We start from the raw sequence: 17,542 nt of genomic DNA on the forward strand, positions 1-17,542 counted from the left end.
ACAGAAGGCATTACTGAGATAATTAGCAAACCTTGAAAGATATCTGAAGATTAGAAGGTAGTGTTTTATCAATGTTAAATTTTTTTTTGCATGAAAGGCTCATTTTCTTTTCTTTTTGTTTTTAAGATTTTATTTATTTATCTTTAGAGGGAAAGGGAAGGAGAGAGGGAGGGAAACATCACTGTATGGTTGCCTCTCTTGCATCCCCTGCTGGGAACTGGCCTGCAACCCAGGCATGTGCCCTGATTGGGAACCAAACCGAGATCCTCTGGTCCACAGGCCCACGCTCAATCCACTGAGCCACACCAGCCAGGACTATCAATGTCAATTTTCCTATTTTGATGAACGTATTGTGGTTATATAGAAAATATACAATAAAATATCCAAGGAAGATGGAGTATCATACAAACTTATTTTCAAAATGACTCGAGAAAAATAAAAGTTCTTTTAACTGGCAACCTCTGTTTAAGTTAGGGCTTCTTTCCAGATAAAAATATTGATTTTTGAAAAAAACATGTTTAATTACTAATACATATATGTCTTGTAGGCAGAATTTCAGAAAATGTATTAATATAAAAAGAAAAATTTCAGGCAAATCAGCCAAAGGTTTTGTAGCCCGGCAGAAGCCCACAGTCGGCTTTCTCCAGCTATCAGGACTCCGAGGAGGGAGCTGGCTGGGTCTGAGTCTGTGGGGACCCACGGACAGACACACCTGCCTCAAAGACCAGCACAGTGCTAACCGCAAGAGTGCAAAAGAGCTGTCTGTAAGTGCGGGTGACTTCTAAATTGCAACAAACAAAGAAAATATATTTAACATACAACTTGCCAATGTAATTTTAAATTTATTTTTAAATCATGATAGTGTTGGCAAATGAAAATTTGAAGAGATAAACCAACTATAAAACAAAAATATCCTTGTAATTTTTACAAACATCCATTTTTAGTGCTGAAGCTATAACCTTTGCAGAGTTGAAGTCCTGTTGACCCTTTTTAAGTCTTGACAATTTTTAAATACATGCAGAGAAAAACCAAAAACTATTTACAGTACCTGTCAAAAGACCTGAACTGCACTGGCTGCTCGGCAGACAGGTCACCAAGGGCTCCGAGGCAGGGCGGTGGCAGGAGGGCAGGGTCCACTGTGATTCCATCTGCCGGCATGTTAACCAAGCTGCGGAGAATGTCCTTCACGTTGACATTTTTTGAAACTGGACCTGAAGGTGCAGCCTTGTTTTCCAACTCATTTCCTCCACCGTTTTTGTTTTCCTGAGATTTATTGACTTCTAAGGAAAGAGTACACAGCACCTCACTGACTGCATCGGGGCCTGCACTGACACTCAGAGGTGCCGCAGCAGGCGCTGCGTCCGCACTGCTCCCCACGACGGCAGCCGTTTCCTCCCCGACGCCAGAGTCCCTCCTTTGAGCAGATGATGCGCGTTCAGATTCTTCCACTGATGCTGGAGTTAATGGGCTGGGTGCTGCTGTTGTGTTTTCTACATCTTACCATGAAACAAAAAAAAAAGTAAAAATAAAAAATATTTAGAACCAACTTTAAAAAGGTACATTCAGTCCTATAGCCATCTATTATTTCAAATTATGAAATGTATGGCATCTTCTCAAAGGCAAAAATAAATTACATAATCTATAAAATGTACTGAGTTAATGCACCTATAAACAAATTAGATGATATAATAAAATAAAAACAATAAATAATAACAAAATACCAGAGAAAACCGTCCAAACTGAACACGATGTACCAGTGGAGAACAACACGAGGTTGAAAGCCACTGGCCTACAAGAAAAAGTCCCATAAAGTACGAGGCTCTTCAATGATGCGGGCCCACTAGAAAGTAAACTTCACCAGGGCAGGGAACTGGTCTATCACTTCCTCCCCAGCACCTATCATAACACGCCTGGGCTCCCACGATGCCTGGAAAGCAGTCGGGGGTCAATAAACACGATTCGGATGACTGGTCATTTCCAAAGTGACCTCCTGCTACTCATGCCACCACACATTCTACTTTAATTTAGAGCGAATTTTAAAAAGGTACGTTTACTCCTAATCACCAAATTACCTGCAATGTGCTCAATAGGGGACAAAGCTTTCGGCTTCTATGCCTTTATACATTGCCATGTCTTTGAACAGTAACCTCAAGGCCTCGACCTCAAACATGGTTTCTGCACTACTACTAGAAAACTGGTTACTCCTCTTGTATGTATGAATAACCAAATGATCCTTAAAATCTAGCTCAACAAAGAGCAGCACCCTGCCTCTCTGATTTTCATTCCCTCCAATCAGGCATGCACTCTATTCCAACAAAAACCTCCATCTTGCTAAATCCAGCGGTCAGTTCTCAGTCCTAATAGCACTTGGCAAAACACCACAACTGATTACTCCAACACAGTAATACTTTTTTAACTTGACTTACATATACCGTGTGTAATCATCTATCTTCCAGTTTTTCATCTACTACCTCATTGGTCATTCTTCCTGAATTTCCTTCACTTCTTTTTCTAATTTCTGAAGTTGGGGGGACTTAGTACTCAGTGTTTAGTCCTCTTCTCTCACAACAGTGAACTCCTGTAATGGACTCATTCACTCTCAAAGCTTTAAATATCAAAAAAACAAAGAAAACGAAACACCCAGACCATTATCTATAACTGTCTACTCTACATTTTCTATGTGTCAAAGCCATCAACAGTGGAAAAGTGAATGTATCTGCGCCTGAACATGCTCCACCTCCAATCTATCCAACTGTGCCTCATAATCATTCCTGACTGCCTTCTGTCGTTCACATATTCACACCCAATATTTTAACATCCTGTTTGCCACACCTAATATATTAACATCCTGTTTTCTCTACCATCCAAATGCATCCAGAATCTGACCACTACTCACTAGCTCTATAGCCTCGGCCACCTCTTGCCTAGATTACTGCAATATCCTCATAGGTGCACACGGTAGACTGTTGTGTTAATGATCCTCTTCACCCATGCCTCCTGCTATGCCCTCTTGAAAAGTCCCTGAATCTGGACTGGACCTGACTCACTTTAACAAACAGAATGAGGCAGAAGTAACAATCAACCATGTCTGTGCCCAGGCTTTAACAAGGTCTGGCAGCAGGTGCATTCTAGGAATTCCTGAATATCTCAGGGAGCAATATGACTACTTTGCTAGAGAGGACATGTGGAGAGACCACGTAAAAAGATAGAGGCCCCCCAAACCAATGGAGGAAACCGGGGACTTCGGCTGAGAACAAGTATGAAGGCCCCACACAAATCACCCAGCAGAGCCACTTCAGCCAATCAGCCTCAGCTGGCGGAGCCATCCAAGCTGAGGCACTAAAGACATTTGTAGAAAAACCATCTCAGACTTCCCAACACCAGCAAGTGTCATCTGGAGCAGGGATGAATCATCCCAATCGCCCCCTGCCCAAACAAAATCCACAGGACAATGAGAACAAGACTGAACGAGTGGAGGTTCCAGCCACCAAGTTTCAGTGTGATGTGTTACCCAGCGAGACACAATGAAAACACGGGGCTGTCCTTGCCCTCCAGGGTGTATTCTGAACACAGAACCCTGAGTGTAACTTATAAAAACATAATCAAGACAGAAGTCATTTGTAACTCCTACACTCAAAGCCCTGCAGGAATTCCCCATTTCCCTTGGAGTAAATATCCACCACTATTTCTCCTGGTTATATTCCTGATATTTTTGTTTGACTTAACACTAACCACCTTCTAAAGTACAATACGATGTATTTATCACATGTACTTATTCTCTATCTCCTCTCACAAGAATATAAGCTCCATGAAGACAGACTTTTTTTTCCTTTTGGTCATAAATATACCAAGTACCCAACAGGCACCCAGTGAATATTTATTAAATAAATAAATAGCCTCCATTGGGTGGCAGCTATTTCTACATTCAATAGTTACTTTTCTAACTATACATTGTAACTGGCAGCTACTTCCATTACTCCAATTATTACTTGAATTGCACATAACATCTTCTCACCTTTTAGTCAAATAGCTCGTTTAAAGAGTAATAGTAATCTCCCAATTGCAACTAACTACATGGTACTTAAAGTAAAATATTAAGTCATTAACAAAAATAAGTGTACGCTCTTACTTTCTGTATAAATGGATTTCAATTCCAGAATCAATATTTTAACCACTATAAGTAGGTAACATTTTACTTAAATTTTGGATATCAGAAAATAAAATACGGAAACTTACCAGGAAGTGATAAAGTCCCACTTTCACTACCAGATTCCTTAAATGGCTGGCTACGCCTTTCATTCTGAGGTTCCAAAATGTCTCTGTACTTCGAGACCATAAGGACAGAGATAAAGTATACCACGGCCAAGGCTAAAAACTGAGCTTGTTTGCTATCCTCCTGGGGAAAAATAAAAGCATTTGATCATACCACTACTGAATAACATCTCTTAACTTTATTTTACATGACAATATTTAAGTATAAAATGTGAATAAATCTTTTGATATGGGCAGAAAATAATAAATTCAACTGAGCAAAAATTAGACAAAGTACTTTGGGAAAATGCCCATAAACAAGAGGTTTTATGCTTGCAAAACCTGCAAAGAGAAAAGTGGCTTTTTTTAGAGTCACTCACCCTGAAGAGATATATCTTAATATACTTTATAAGAGTAATCAAATAATGATTTTTATTATATATGAATATTTTTACTTCTAATCATAACAATTAAAATCCATAAAATAATAGTTTTCCTAAAAGATGAACATTCAAGAGAAAAAAAGGTTGTCAAACACAGAATAGGATACTAAAGGAATTGGGAGTGTGTTAATCAGTAGAAACAACCAAGTATCAGACTGAAAATACAGTGCATGCAAAAAAGAAAAGGAGAAACTAAATTAACCTCAGAAAGAGTTCCAGCCTTCATCCTAAAGACTCACGTCCATCTACACATCTACACACCAACAACCTCCTTCTCAAATTCCCCATCTTCAAAGGGCCCTTTAACACATCACTATTCCTTAACTTTTCAAAAAATTAATTTAAAAGAAAAACTCAAACTTGCCCACCAAATCCTGAAAATTAACAGTGTTTTGAGAAGCAGAGAATGTTAGGATAAGGGAAACAAAAAGTATTGATGCCCAGCTGATGAATAAATGAAAACTAATGGTACAAATGAAACTACAAATTAATAACTAGTGCCAAAAGTTTCAGTACAATCAATTTCAAGGAAAAAATAAGGTATCAGGCTCTACCTGAACACATCCACTTGATACAATAAGACATATTTATAATCTGACAAGAATCTATGGCACTTATGAAGTTCTTGTGTAAGGATTTATTAATCTTGATCAAAAAGACAAGTGTACTTTCCCCTTTATTATCAACCACCCCTTCTCTCCAGACATGCCCGTGGCCCTCTGCCACGCCATCCTGTCATCTATTACAACTACTGCTAATGATGTCAATGTTAAAAACGTAGACAAATAACTTACTTGGCCTTCACTTCTTAATCTGTTATAAATTATTTATGCCCACCTAAATCCTTATTTAGCCCCTCAGTATGCCCAATGTTTACCAACTAAACCCCTGAAATAAACTGTAGCTGTCATTTACTGAATATTTACTGAGAGCCAGGCACTGTGCTATGTATTTCATATATATTCCTTAACCCATCTGAACAAAATGAGGACTAAAGAAGTAATTTTCTTAAGCTATATAGCAAGTGAAAAAGCAAACGTAAACTCAGATCAGAGTGATTAAATACCTTAGCTCTTAACCTCAGGGCAATCTTGTTTTTATATCCTTAATCTCAGGTCCTTTCTTTCTTCATCATCAAAGTATGATGCTTTTGCTAGAAGAGGTTCTGAGAAGAGGTTCGGGGACTATGAACTTTTCTCTTTTCTAAAACTCCTATAAGGTGACTATATATCTTTTATGATTACAAAACAACTTCAAATATTTGTAACTTTAAGAGATAACAACATAGATAGGAAATAGTCTAATTCTCTGTCCAAAGTTCATGATATGATAACTTGTTAGCAAGTTCCAAAGAGCCATATCATACAAAGCCAGAGTGAGGAGTTTTGATTTTATTTGAAGTCCTATGAGAAGACATTAGAGAATTTTTAAAGCAAAAGAGTTATATCATCTAGTCTAAATTTTTAAAGATTACTCAAAGATATACAAAATTATGGGGCAAGAGACTTAATACCTGCTTAAGAAAAGAGAATGGGAAAAGAAGGAAGCAGCACTATTTGGTTCCAAAATGAACCAGTCAGTGGATTCTGAAGAAACAAAACCTGATGGTTTCTTAATTAAAGGAATAACAGTAGCTACCAAAAAGAAAAAAAATGAAATCTAGGGAGGCGGTCTACTCAAATGGTTAAAATCAAAATTTCAAGAATCAGATTCCCTAGGTCCTCAACTGCCTTCTACCTTCTATTACTTGTATAATCTTAAACAGATTTTTTAACCTCATACTGTTCTCTTCCTCACAGGATTACTGGGTAAATTAAATGAGATAACACATAGAGAGAATCCAGTTCTGTACTTAATACACAGTAAGTGTTCAGTAACTGTTACCTACACTAATAGTTACTGAAAGTATAAAGTAAATTATAAAGTAATTTATATATGTGTATAAAATGTATAAAGTAAATTATACACGTGTATAAAACTTGAAGAACTCAAGAGAGGACTAAAATCCCAAAGGGGAGAAAATTAAAAACTGAAGTTACAAAGTTTACAAAAAAACATATGCAATATAGCGCATCTAGTACCTAACACACAGTAACTGTTCAATTAATATTAACTAATACCTATACTCAAATCTTGGTGGGTAGGATCATGAATGATTTTTATTTTCGTATTTATACTTTCTTATATGATTGAATAATTTCTATATGAAACTTGACCAAATTGTATACCAAAATTAGCTAAAATAAAACTTTCTCATCTTTAAAAAATTAAAACCACCACACACAGCAATTCATCATGTACCATTACATCAAATTTGCATTCCTTTGAGGGGGGAAAAACCCAATATTCAGTAAAACACAGGCCATTCAGACTTGGAGCACTGCACTCCTCTGGGAGCATGGACTCAGAGGTCAGAAGGCCGGGTCTGGGTCCCACCATTTCCTGCTCCAGCTGCTTGACCCAACTATTCAAGTTCTCTATGCCTCGGATTCACCATTTATAAACTGGAAATTACAAAAGCACACAACTATAATAATATGTTCTTTTTAGTATCACTACTCTGATATACTAGCTCCATTTATATAGATAAAACTTTCCAATATTCTATGATTCTAAAATCCTTGTCAAAAAAACTGGTTTCTAGGCCTTCTCTGCACTCAACTATTTCATATCACAAAGAGTTTTCATTCTCAACACTTCCGGCCTGGAGGGAAATACATTTCAGCTAAAAGAGTCTGTGAAAGAAACACTGTAACTTACGATGTCTCTGAAGACAACTGCCCTAAGCCGATTAATATCCATGTCTTGTAGGAGCCTGTCAAAATCTCTCACTGGAGATATACCACCGGTTACAATATCCACTGGACTCTAAGACAAAAAACACATATATGCATTACAGAGATTTTTTAAAAAATGGTACTCCAGGAACCAGAAAAACAAGGCTATAACTACTTGTTTTTCCTATTTCTTTCTCTCTTTCTTTTGTGGACGCTGGGTTAGAAGTAGGGGGTATAGAAGGAAGCAATACAGGAAAAAGCAAACATGCTAACTCACCAAGTACATGAAATACAAATTGACATATTTGAAGGACTAAGGTATCGTAGACACAAGAAAAGTAAACGTTTAGAAAAGCAGACAAGATTAAGTATAAGCAAATCTTTACTGTATGTTTAAATACAAATATTTGAATGTTATGTCCACAGACTAAAATAACTATTTTAGGACCTCTGTCAGATTTATTTAACTTTACAGTGAAATGAACAAATAAATTTAAGACCTCAATCATAAAATAAGAGCATGCGTCTTTATTTAATTAATGACTCTGCATGCTTACCTTTGCCGCAGACTTCCCCATGGGAATCAGGCTGTGCACTGTTTTCTGGCCTCTGGCTGCATCCCCTCTCATTTTCATCTGTGAGTGCTGCTGACACTCTAAGCAATTCCTGACTGCCACCGCACACACTGTTATTTAAGGAAAAGCATGGGTAAGAAAAGAAAATTGCGTTCAAGATTATGGAACTCATAAAAAAAAATCACCTACCGGATACGATTTACATAAGATGTTATTTAAAACAGATTACCTTCAGCGAAGTCCTAAAATGCCCCTGGACTTTCTCACCTACTGTTTGTTTTCCGACTATGGTAGCAACTCTTTTAGGGGCCACTGCTAAGAGGGAGTCAAATCAGTTCAAGAATCTTAACAGGCTGCTGTTTCTTAGATGCTCACCTAAGCTACTTGCAATGATCTTTTATTAAGAAAACAATAGGGGGAAAGAACACTGAAAGAGAACACAAAAAAAACCAGAAAGCAAAGTCCTGGCCAGGATGGCTCAGTCAGTTAGAGCATCATCCATAAACCAAAAGGTCACAGGTTCAATTCCTGGTCAGAGTACCTGCCTAGGTTGTGGGTTGGGTCCCCAGTCAGCATGTCTACGGGAGGCAGCCAACCAACGTTTCTCCTCCTCTATCTCTCCATCCCTTCCCCTCTCTCTAAAATCCATAAGCATGTCCTCAGGTGAGGTTTAAAACAAAAAGCAAATCTAATTTTATGAATTAGTCTAGGATAATAACCTATTACCTTTGTTAAACAGTTAAACTGGAAACTTGTGTATCTTTCTTACAATGTATTATTCTAGCATGATATTAATATAGCAATAGAGTACAGCATGTATAAAGAATATTTATAGGGTCTACATTTTACTGGCTTTCATTAAAACTGCTTAAAGGGTAAAAAACATAAAAGAGACTGTAATTACTACATAGTCCAAAATTACTTCTCTATTATCTCACCAATGGGGTGGCTACTTGCGTTATTTAGAAATTCACTTTGAATATTTTAAATGATGAATTAGGTCATGCAAAATTTACTATTAGTTGTCGATATCATATAATCATCTCAGTTTCCAACCAGATCAGTATCACTTGAGGAATCTGATCAGAACGAGTGGTAGAGCAAATTAGGAACAAAACAGTAAACTTAGGTGGGCACTTTAAGTACTACCACGACTATATAGCTACAGACACAAAACTGAGAAGGAGTGGAATTCAGAAAGATTCCGAAAACGAGCACCAAAAGTTGGAGAAAAGGAACGGAGGGAGGGAGGGAGAAAAGGAGGAAGAATATGGAATACAACTGTTAATTTGGAACCAGGCCCAGGAAAGAGACTTTAGTGCCGCTTTTGTCACAGGTGACGCAAAATCAAGTCTGGGTCTGCATCGCGGTGTCTATAACCACACAGGGCTCCCTCTCCTAGTTCAGCCAGCCTCAGGAACACAGGTCCGTTCAGTGCTGCCCTCTGACCCTCCTTCCCCCAACCGCAGGGAAGAACGGGAGTAAGAAGACCAGGGAGCACAAGCTCAGCACCCTCCACTGCGTGACCCTGGACAAGCTCCTGTCTGAGTCCCATGGCCACATACGTAAGAAAAGATGGTGCTGAGGGGAATCAAACTTCTCCTTGTTTTTTTCTACGGCTCTGAAAATGAGGGCGACTAAATATTCCCTAGCCTCCAAACCTAAAGCTTGAGCATAGCAGAGCCTTGCTGGTGTATCCTTGTATTATTAAGTCTAGAAATGTGCTCTTCTTAGGACAGTGTAAAGATTTTTTTAACTGGCATTAACAAAAACAATGGAGCCTAAATACTTTAATTATATTACCAATAAAAAATGTAAGGAAGTATACTGTAACAGAGAAAGAGTAGAAACACTAAATGAACTTCTATATTCACATTCCAACTTCACCAATAGGCATTTTTGAATTTCGGTAAGTTTCCTATTTTCTCTGATCTTGACTCTCCTCAAGAAAAAAAAGAATGCTGACTGACTGTGAAAATCAGCAGTAATGACAATTACAACAGTCAGTAAGTGACAGCTTGTCTTCCTGTGCTCACCACTTGAATCTTTCTTACTTAAAACTTCAAAGCTCCCTGAAAATTGTCACACCAAGTTCACTACAACATGCTAAGTTGAAAACTATTCTGAATAGCATTTTGAATAAGACTAATCATTGTACCAAAAAAGACTAAGTACAAGAGTATCTCAGTTTACATACACATTCTTACTAAATATGGGAAAATACTTCATTAATTAGACTTTCCGCTCCTAACATTATATTTTCATAGGTATTTCAGACCTATCTTCATAAGCCACACACGTAACGGTTTTGCTTCCATTTCTGCCCCCCTCCACCTACTTCTCCCCATTTCATAAGCAAATGATGAACTAAGTCTCGGTACTTACAACTGGATATGGGAAACCTTCTGTGTGAAGAAAAACAATTTTTTGTTCATCTAACGAAGCCCCTAACACTAAAAATTCTTTTCATGCATTTCACCTCTCCCCTAAGGGAGACTACCTCCAGAAGAAGAACAGAGATTTAATAATTTAATTACCTGCTTTAACAAATTACCACAGCCAGTTTGGATAAAGGCTGTACTTGTATGATGCCAGTTTACAACCTTGCTACTCCAGTGTATTGGTAAGAGGAGCAAAATCAACATCACCTGGACTTCTTAGACAAGTTTAAGCCACATCCCACACCCATATAAGCTAATCTGCATTTTCATAAGATCCTTCCTGGTGATTCATATGTATGAATTATATGTTTTTTCTTTAACTAGTTTTTATTTTTCAATTACAGTTGACAAACAATACTGGTTTCAGGTGTGCACCACAGTGACTAGACACTGAGATAACTTGCGAAGCAACCCCCCCATAAGCCTGGTGCCCATCTGGCCCCCTGCCTAGTCCTTACACTATTTCTGACTCTATTCTCCACGTCCTGCCCCACGTCCCTGTCCCTGTCTTTATAGTGGCGGTTTGCACATGACCCGGGACTCAGACAATGTGAGGCCTCATCCCAGGCCCATATAATCTAATCTGCATTTTAACAAGATCTTCTCTGATGATTCATGTGTATAAGCAATCTTTTTTAAATTTAATTTGAGAAGTACTAGATTAGAGCAAAAAATAATTAGGCAGTGTTCACCAGAATCAACTTAGTAGATTTTTCAAAACGTATCCTTCCACCTTCTACCCAACTTGTCAAACTACTACTACAGCATTGTACACACACAGTCCTTCACTCTCTACAAATTAAAAAGGTAGCAAGCGACAAAAAAATGACGCCCACACATCTTCCCAAGAAGAGAGAGATAATATTCAATTGACTCTAGCTGGATTACTTAAAAATTTTCAAGTAAATGCCTAACTACTGGGTTTTAACAGCTCACCTAGTCGGAGACACTGCCGCAAAATTCCTCCAGATGACATATTTTTTTCAGCTTCTATTTCAGTAAAGCCAAGAGAACTTGCAAATATCAGCACATCCACAAGGCTGATCAGCCGCTGCAGAAACGTCACAGAGGCTTCTATGGAGAGGCCCTGAGTAGGTTCAATATTCTCCAGCTCATGCTGTGGGGAATAAAGTATGACAATTACTTCTATATTCTGGGAAAAATCTAACATTTATTAGATACATCCCTTAACACTCTAAATTTTATAAAAAGCCAGGCTTTCAGAAATCTAGTACCACAGAGTGATTTCCTTCTCATTTCATCTAAAAAATTGCAAAGGAGACACACAGGTGAAACATGTCGATCAGGTTACATGCGCTAGCTGACACATCCCTAAGAAATCAACATTCCCTTTAGTCCTTTCATTCCACTTGCTTTTGATTTACAGCACCTATAATGCATAGTAACCACCACATTCAAGTTTTAATCAACAAAGATGCATAAAAGTCATGTTTTCACACCAATTTTATATAGTAGTTAAGTCCTTACTGTAGCGGATGTAGCAGCTGAAAGCAATGGCAGTATCCCCCCACAAGCCATGACCATATTGTCCATCACTTGAGAGATGAGATGAATTGTGTTGTGTACAAAGATGACATTATCACTGCTATTCACGAAGTCCATAACTGTCTTTGTTGAATGGCTGTCCAAAGATAAATGATGTTTACTGATAAAGCTAAAGAAAGGAAATCACAATTTGCCTACTTGAGGGGAGGGAGGATAAGAAGGTGCTTTTGCCTCCTCTTGAAAGCTGAGTAAGACAATGACGCAGCGGGCATATGGGGGGTGTACTTCCTCAGAAGGTGCAGACCATTCCATGCCAGCAGTCACTAGCCAAGCCCTGTTTCAGCGCTGAAACATAAATACTATTCATCTGACACTTGATACAAAAAGTTGAACTAAATCATCCCTAACTGGGGTCAAAACTCAGAAGCCATGTGGCAAAAATTAAGAGGTAAATGGTGCTAAAAGAGCTAAAGAAATAAATTTTCTACTAACATTTTCTTAGATGATGCCATAAAATGCTTTTAAACAGAATACAAGTAGTATACAATTAACAATAAACAAATTAGGCTCTTTTAAAACTCTTAATCATACAATCACGAATAATCTGAAAAACAGATTTTTATACCAAAAAATTCACTGTAGAAGTGAATATTATTCTTAAGTCCAAATATTTTAGTACTTTTAAAAATAACTTGGTAGATGTACCCCCAGATGAATTATATGCTATAAAACATGCTACAGGAAAAAAATGTTCACCAAATTTTCTTTAAAAGAAAAATCTGATTTTCAAGTTTTTTGTAATCCAGATAGGGTAAGTCATTTTTATGATGGAAAATAAAAGTTAATTCAGTAAAACCTTACCATAGAAAGACCTTATATTCTACTTTTTAACTAAATACCTGAAATTAATTGCAAAATGTTAACTATGTAAACTTCTTTGAAAATAAAGGCTTAAGTTTGTTACATCTTCTATAACAAACATATGGACAAACCTTCTCCACATCTGTATGTCAGTTTCTATTGAAAATAACAGATCAGTGAGCAAACGCTGATGCATCTGAGACCATCTGAACTCGGGAATACGAAACACAGCAGGTCTGGAGTCCCTCCTCTGGCCACCAACAGCATCGGGTGCGACTCCTTGCCCGGACTGCTCCTGTTGCCTTGACGTCTAATACAGAAAATTAAAAAGAGTAACAAAATTAGTTCCATTTCAAAGGATGCCATCAATAAGAAATTTAATAGCTTCTATGCAATTCATCTAACAAATACATTTTAAGATACTAAGGAACCAAATTAGAGAAAATCATTAATGAGAAATAACAGCACTACGATACAGTTAAATCACTTGTCAAATATACTGAACTACCACAATTCAAAATAACTAGGTTGGAACCATGCTAGTATTACCCCCAGCTAATGTAGCATTTTATAATGCTACATTATAAAATTATTATAATGCTATAACAAGGAGTTGTTTGTTTTTTGAATATTAGCATGAAAGAAAGCAGTATCTGGTTTATAAACTGGCTGGAAGTGAGAACAAACAAAAAAAAGGCAGCAGAATAAAGAATAAATCAATGAAATAGGAAGGAAGGAGAAAGAAAAAGAATTTAGAATGAAGTGGGAAGTGAATATGCGACCAACCACTGTCTCATGAATATACTGGTACAGGAGAAAGCTGGGACTCTGATCTCACAGAAGTCCCTCCCACTTACAAAGTAAACTGACTTCATATAAAAACTATACACTAGCAGGTAGTTCTGCAGGAGTGTAATCCTAGATTTTGTATATATATATATAAAAAAAACCTAATGTGAGCACTGTGTGTGGGTTATCAAATAAAGGGTAAATGGCAAGAATTACCAATGTCTGCTTTATAAACTACAATTATGCCAGTCCTGAAAATGGGAATTAGTAATTTTTGGTGATGCTGTGGTGAAAACAATAAAAGCTGCCATTAAATAATCAAATACTAAAAGCCAAATGCCTGGCTAAAGAAATATAATCTTTACCTTCATTGCATTTATGTAATTGCAAACAGGATACAACTAAATTCAACACAAAATAAAATGTAAGTAAATGTGTTTCAAGAAGACAATATATATTACAAGGCCACTGTAATCCAAACAGCCTGGTACTGGCATAAAAACAGGCACGTAGACCAATGGAACAGAAGAGAGCCCAGAAATCAACCCAACCCTCTACAGTCAATTAATATTCGACAAAGGGGGGCAATAACATAAAATGGACTAAATATAGCCTCTTCCAACAAATGGTGTTGGGAGAACTGGACAGCTACATGCAAAAAAATGAAACTTGAACACCAACTTACACCATACACCAAAATAAATTCAAGGTGGATAAAAGACTTAAATATAAGCCGTGACACCATTAAAGTCCTAGAGGAGAACTTCCTAAAGTCATTGGCAGGAAAATCTCAGAAATTTCATGCAGCAACGTTTTTACTGATATGTCCCCTACAGCAAGGAATATAAAGGAAAGAACAAACAAATGGGATCTCATCAAAATAAAAAGTTTCTGCGTGGCTAAAGAAAACAGTATTAAATTAAAAAGTCAACCAACTGTATGGGAAAACATATTTGCCAATGATACCTCAGACAAAGGTTTAATCTCCAAAATATACAAAGAACTTACATGACTCCACTGTAAGAATACAATCGACCCAATTAAAAAGTGGGAAAAGGACTTGAACAGACACTTCTCCAAGGAGGACATACAGAAGATCCAGAGACACATGAAGAGATGCTCAATATCACTAGCTACCAGAGAGATGCAAATTAAAACCACAATGAGATACCACTTTACACCGGTCGGAATGGCTATCATAAACAAAGCAACAAACAACAAATGTTGGAGAGGTTGTGGGAAAAGGGGTCCTTAGTTCACTGTTGGTGGGATTGCAGACTGGTACAACCATTATGGAAAACAGTATGGAATTTTCTCAGAAAAATAAAAATCGACCTGCCTTTTGACCAGCAATTCCACTGCTGGGATTATATCCTAAGAATCCCAAAACATCAATTTCAAAGAACCTATGCACCACAATGTTCATAGCAGCACAACTTACAATAGCCAAGAGCTGGAAGCAACCTAGGTGCCCATCAGTAAATGAATGGATCAAAAAATTGTGGTACATATACACAATGGAATTCTATGCAGCAGAGAGAAAGAAGGAGCTACTACCCTTTGCAACAACATGGATGGAAATGGAAAACATTATGCTGAGTGAAACAGGCCAGGTGTTGAAAGACAAATACCATATGATCTCACCTTTAACAGGAAGCTAAATAACAAAACAAATAAGCACGCAGAATAAAAACAAAGACACTGAAATAGAGAACAGGGGGACAGCGACCAGAGGGGAGAGGGAAGGGAATTTAAGGGGAAAAATGGGAGGGGTTTAGAGGAACAAGTATAAAGGACACAGGGACAATAACTAAGGGGGGCGGACATGGGAGGGAGGTGGGGTGCATGGGGGAGGGGTGGGCTGGGATGGGAGAAATAAACAGAAAACTGTACTTGAAAAATAACTAAATAAAAATTTTTTTAAAAACAAGAAGACAACATAATCACCTCAGGCACAGGCTGAAGAGGCTGAGACGCCTCCGCATTGGTGCTGGCCTTCAGTTCCAGTCTCTCTGTATCTGTGGCAACACTGGAAACATCCAACCTGGCAATTCTCTGCTCGCAAGAAGTAGGAGACTCGCAGGTATCACCGTGAGCATTACTAACCACTTTGGTTTCCGCGGCCAAGGCGGCTTTCCTCCCTTCCCCCGCCACCTGAGCAGGGTCTGACTGCACAGCTGTCTGGGAAGCAGCAGTGTCCGGGGAGGTAGCTGAGGACCCTGATGCTGTCATAGTCAAGATTCCAGAATCTCTAGAATCCTGAGTTTCAGTATCAGTTTGTTTCTTACTTAGAGTTTCCTCCCCTTGGAATCCTAATTTTTGGCCATTACTATACGTGCCCAGCCTTTCCTCAGCATCTGCTGCACCTGGAGACAAACAGTTCTCCTGAAGCTCTGTGGGGTGACCGGCTCCCTCAGTGGGACTAGAGTCTACCTTCAGTTCCACATAGTCATCATCATCTTCTTCCTCCACTATAGATTTATCCAGTAATTCTGGCGCCTCTGAAGCATCCTCTTCTGAAGGAGAACTTACTGACACAGTTACTTCACCGAAAGTCGTATCTCTGCCAATTGTTTTCAAAGTATCAGAGGAAACGGTCCCTGCTTCTATCATGTCAGAAGGTAATTCTACATCAGCAGCATTATCTGCTTCACTTGTCGATGTTTCCTCTAAAGGAACTTCATCCAGTAACTCCTGACTTTCATGCCCAGTGTCCTTTCCTTCATTAGATGTATTATGAGTCTGCGGTTCAATGTTGGATGCAGAGTCTGCTGAACTTGTCTTTTCAGCACTTGAGTTTTCATCGTTATTCCTGACGACACGAGGAGACACAGGAGAATCCTTCATATCTGACTGTGGGGAGCCTCCAGAAACACTGACGCCCCCACCAGTGCCAGAGACTGCTGCAACTGAGCTTGAGGAGCACTGCCCTGGGTCTTCACCAGGATTTCCCTGGTGCTCTCTAAATATATTGGCAAGGTTTTCTCTGTGTATCTCAAAGGTGACCTAGACAAAAGACATATACTCAGTCAAAATATGCAAAAAATAAACAAAGCATGAAGAGCATAAATATATTTACAATTTCTCCAAATACACTGTTTATATAAAGCAATATAACAATTTTCCTGTAACATTCTTATAAAATGATAAGTAAATCCCAAAATTCTAAACAGTTAAAAAATAATCGTCTTGATGCTAACAGGTAGCATGACATCAAAACATTGTAAGAATGTAGCTATTTAGACTATCCTTAAAGATGCACAGGGAAGGAAAACACTATTCTACTGGCTTTTATTAACTTGTGCCAGGATCCAAGTATCTACCATTGCAAAGCACTTGGTGAACTAGATAATATATTGTTTCAACAGCAATGAAAACCTGTTTCCCCGGGATTTATCCGCAGCAGTGATTAAAAACTATCAATTAATTATATTCACAATTGGAGCAGCTCTCCAAATATTAAGCTACTAAAATTTCTCACTAAGCTAAAAAATATGAATTCTTTTAGAAGTGAAGATAAAATTCAATGCTTCCTTAAAGGTCAAGCATAATTCTCAAAGTCTGAACTGGTTACAAAGAGTGTGAAAGTCCCCACTAATCCACCTTCATGCCCTGTGTGTATGAGTGACGGCCACATACTCAAGTCTGTCAACATGCCCATATCGTACTTACCCTTTACCCAACTAATTGGAAAAAAAACTGATTAGAGGAAAAGCATAAAAGAGAGCACTGTGATTTTTAATGTCAAAGGTTTACTATTTCCTATCTTTTCAAGCTATCTTACAGCCAACCATTATGTGATTGTCATTGGTGTTTCAATGAAAAATGCCTCAAAAAGTTATAATGCCCTGTGCAGCTGGTATTTACATGACTTGGGTTCTTTAGGTGATACTTGTATC

The 17,542-nt window shown here is 38.0% G+C and overlaps 1 protein-coding gene across 1 annotated transcript in view; it reads right to left on the reverse strand.

The window, feature by feature from the left end:
* LRBA (LPS responsive beige-like anchor protein) overlaps positions 1-17,542 on the reverse strand; it is a 526,673-nt gene that overhangs the window by 409,614 nt on the left and 99,517 nt on the right. Inside the window, exons 23-30 of the mRNA XM_037141420.2 lie at positions 15,591-16,649; positions 12,986-13,164; positions 11,976-12,129; positions 11,424-11,604; positions 8,029-8,156; positions 7,455-7,562; positions 4,237-4,396; positions 1,049-1,496 (exon numbers count right to left, since the gene is read on the reverse strand). Coding sequence (XP_036997315.2) covers positions 1,049-1,496; positions 4,237-4,396; positions 7,455-7,562; positions 8,029-8,156; positions 11,424-11,604; positions 11,976-12,129; positions 12,986-13,164; positions 15,591-16,649 — 2,417 coding nt within the window. The remainder of the gene's footprint in view (positions 1-1,048; positions 1,497-4,236; positions 4,397-7,454; positions 7,563-8,028; positions 8,157-11,423; positions 11,605-11,975; positions 12,130-12,985; positions 13,165-15,590; positions 16,650-17,542) is intronic.

This window comes from Artibeus jamaicensis, unplaced genomic scaffold (genome assembly GCF_021234435.1).
Source record: "Artibeus jamaicensis isolate MK-2021 breed Jamaican fruit bat unplaced genomic scaffold, CSHL_Jam_final scaffold_537, whole genome shotgun sequence".
Lineage (NCBI taxonomy): Eukaryota > Metazoa > Chordata > Mammalia > Chiroptera > Phyllostomidae > Artibeus > Artibeus jamaicensis.